The sequence below is a fragment of the Hyaena hyaena genome, unplaced genomic scaffold (genome assembly GCF_003009895.1).
Source record: "Hyaena hyaena isolate Hyena2069 unplaced genomic scaffold, ASM300989v1 scaffold_720, whole genome shotgun sequence".
NCBI lineage: Eukaryota > Metazoa > Chordata > Mammalia > Carnivora > Hyaenidae > Hyaena > Hyaena hyaena.
In genome coordinates, this window is record NW_024081348.1 from 981,606 (window position 1) to 985,385 (window position 3,780).

The 3,780-nt window shown below is 34.7% G+C and overlaps 1 protein-coding gene across 1 annotated transcript; it reads left to right on the forward strand.

Moving 5' to 3' along the window:
• The first annotated feature begins 2,448 nt into the window (after window positions 1–2,448).
• On the forward strand, window positions 2,449–3,141 carry LOC120220639 (mitochondrial import inner membrane translocase subunit Tim9-like). Its single transcript, XM_039217768.1, has one exon. It carries the CDS (start codon window positions 2,589–2,591, stop codon window positions 2,856–2,858), a length of 270 nt encoding a protein of 89 aa, XP_039073699.1. The 5' UTR covers window positions 2,449–2,588; the 3' UTR covers window positions 2,859–3,141.
• The last annotated feature ends 639 nt before the right edge of the window (window positions 3,142–3,780 follow it).

A 3,780-nucleotide genomic window follows, 5' to 3' on the forward strand; every position in this document is an offset into this window, starting at 1 on the left:
TTATGTACAAAATATGAAGAATGAGACATTTAAAAAGTATATTTCCAATGTTATTTGGGATGTACATTTTTTGAGAAGAGAGAGAGCTCTCATCCCAGGACTTCTCTGAAATGCTTTCATATTCCCCAGTAAAGATGGACTCTGGAAGATTCTGATGTAGATGAATTTCAGGAGCACCAAAGCAGCTTCCTCTTTCTTGAGTCTAGGGCATTGGTCAATGCCCATCAGCTGGTGTTCCTCAGTCGAGCTTGGTCTGTAAATAAGACTGATTTCTGCAGAATTTCTTAATTAATAGATGCTCTCTAAGAATTCTCTAGGAAGACCATTCATGCTAAAAGAGATATGCTCATTTCCAAATTAAAAATTAATAATTCTGGTAGATTGCAGTTCTGCATTCCATATTCATTCTCTTTGTGAGTAGCTTGTAGAAACTTGTGTTCTTGTGCTGTGTGCATTGTTGGCATTGTGGACACTGAATTCCTTGAGTGACAGGGCCTGTATTATTGATTTATGCATTCACAAAATTAACAAGCTTTCCATCCACAGCCGGAACTCCGTGTGTATCTATCATGAATATATGGATGGACGGATGAACTGTGAGGGCATATTGTTCTCTCATATTCTAATGCAACATTTTACACTGTTTTTTTTTCTCTTTTTCATTTGTTGAAATGGATTTCACTCAATACAGTTCAAATTATTTACACTATAAGGTAAGCCATGAGTTTCTCTATCATACTATTTAAATATGTAAAGGTATATGTGATAGTATTTTTCCAATCTGTGATCACATTGCCTATCAGCTGGCATTAATTATCTTTAAAGGTATGTGACTCTCAGTACTGAACCTTGGTATGACTGAGGACAGGGGACATATAGTGCTCTTATATGTGGATTTTAAAGATCTTCCTAAATTACTGGTGTTCATCCAGACTCACAGATATCCATTTATAGATGAAAGAGCATAAACATATATTCTCTTCCAGATATCTTGCATTGAGATATGTATTCACTTGTTAGACTCCAATAGCTATTTGTGGGGAATTGAGCAGAGAGCAGAGACCTGTATACCAAGTATCTCTGCGATGATTTGAAGTGCACACAGTAACCATGCCACTAACTGATATTAGTCCAAAGGAGTCATGATCTTGACATTCAAATTCCTGGCATAAAATATGGGAGGATTTGCAGTCTAACAAATCTCACCCAAGCTAAGTAGTTAAGAATGGTCTCCAATTGGTCAGTTGGTAAATGAATGTCCATCTAGAAACACTTTCCTGTTCTTACTATACAATCATTCACCATGAAACTCCATGAACTTCCAAGAACCACAGAAATTCCTGATGGAAATTGCAACATATAATTTTTTATTTTAATATAATAAACTTCAGGTAGTATGATCACTTTTTTAAAACAATAAATAAGTAAAATATATATCCATATTGAATCGACTATAAGTAGGAAAACATTTTATGATAATGAATGTAGTACTCTTTGCATCACCTTGATCTCTTGACATTGAGTATGTACCAGTAAGACACACTACACATAAATACACACATGCATTCACACACTCCACATGTAATGCTGTTCATGTTGGGGAAATTTACTAATGTGTAGAATGGACAGATTAGGTAGGTACAGAGTCTTTTTTTGAGAATGGAATTTTAATAATGTATACTCCTGTTTAGAAGTTTTCAAGTTGTGCTAACAGGTGCTTCATATACGAAGTTTTCAAAGCAATAGTTCTTTACTATTTAGTACTTTACTAAAAAGAAATTCATGAAGAAATTAGTGGTATCCTTTCTCTAAAACTTAAAACCTAGGGAAGTGAGGATGTTAAATCACTATTTGAAAGCATATCAAAGTTTACTAAAATTTTGTCCTAAAATCTTTGTGTTTGTGGCCTTTCTCAAAATACAACGCCCAAATATAGAGAACAATTTATTTGATTTTTCTGGCTTCTTATAGATGTAACTTATGTATGCACTGCTTACAGAAACTATATTATCTATTAAATTTAAACTTAAATTGATTCTCCAAAATAAGTTTCACTATCAGAAAAATTAACATTTTACTATTCACCGTTTACTTATAAAAATTTTATGTATTTTTTTTTATTATGCAGTAATTGTCTCTGAAAAATCATAAGACAGGGCGATTTTCAGTTTGGACGTAAATAACCCCTTAAAATATAATCATAGTTTTAAATCAGTTGTGGGTTTTTTTCCTTTTACATTCTTTATTGATACGTTCTTTGCTTCAGGTTTTTGTAGCCTGAAGTAATTTGTACAGATTTAACATGGTTGGTTGGATATAAAGGAAAACCGATAGTTAGAAAGTCTCTATATCCTCTATAACATGATATATTCATAAGAATTAATAATGATTTGAGACCCTCCGCCCCTAGACTGGACTGGCAGCGCAGCCCCCCAGGCTCTCACTGGTGTCGGATGCGAGAGCCTGTGCTTAAGTAAGAAATCAGGCTTCATTGGAGACATTCAAGCAAAGGTTGGACAACTAATTTTCCAGAACAAAAAGGAAACTCATGCATCAGAAAAGGTGACTAATAAACATAGCAAAAGAATATGGCTGCACAAATACCAGAATCTGATCAAATAAAACAGTTTAAAGAATTTCTTGGAACCTACAATAAAATTACAGAAACCTGTTTCTTGGACTGCGTTAAAGACTTCACAACAAGAGAAGTAAAACCTGAAGAGACCACCTGTACAGAACATTGCTTACAGAAATATTTAAAAATGACACAGAGAATATCCATGAGATTTCAGGAATATCATATTCAGCAGAATGAAGCCCTGGCAGCCAAAGCAGGACTCCTCGGCCAACCACGATAGAGAAGTCCTAATGGCCGGACTTTAGATCAAACATTGCCAGCAGCTGTTGTGACGGAAAGAGGACTCCTCTGACAGAGTCCCCTGAAAGCAGTAGCCACCATGTTAACCTGTCATCACTGTTTGGCAAATGGAAAACAACTGGAGAAACAAAATTGCTTTTTACCGGGAATAATCAAAATAGAAGGTCTTATTCAATCAAAATAATAAGATGCAACATTTGTTGAGGCCTTAAGATTCAGCAGCTTGGTAACTTCATTAGAAAAATAAACCTTTGTTTCTTCAATTGTGACTGTTAATTTTAAAGAAAAATATGTGTTCAATCATGTATGAGATAGAAAAAAATTTTTTATTACTAAAAGTAAAATAAATGGAATATCACTGAGCAGTTGTTTATACTATATATGGTACCATAGTATTCTGACTGGACTGTGGATACGTTGAAGTGTTTTTCAAGCACGATCATCCTCCAAGTATTCCTGTTCATTCATGTCTGCCTCAAATTGCTGGTAAATACATAAAATAGTTACTTGCTCATCATTTCAATGCACGATACTTTTCTTGCCTCCCTTTTTGTGTCAGGATGGGCACTACACATTCTTATCCTAACCATATTTTCATAAATCTTCAGGAAACATCCCATCTGAGATTACCTTGAGAATGTTTAAGAGTCGACTATTATGCATCTGAGATTACCTTGAGAATGTTTAAGAGTCGACTATTATGCTCTACTGAAGACTGTGTTTTGTGTTTTGTCCAAAAGCTGAGAGTCTAACAATATAGAGTGTATTCTCAGCCATGTCATGTGATCAGTGCAATAAAAAGTGAACTGAAGTTAAAGTAGTGCCTTAGGGCTAAATGAATCCTAAAACAAATCCAGACATCTGCAGGAAATTCTAGTTGATGCATAGGTATACCAAGCAGT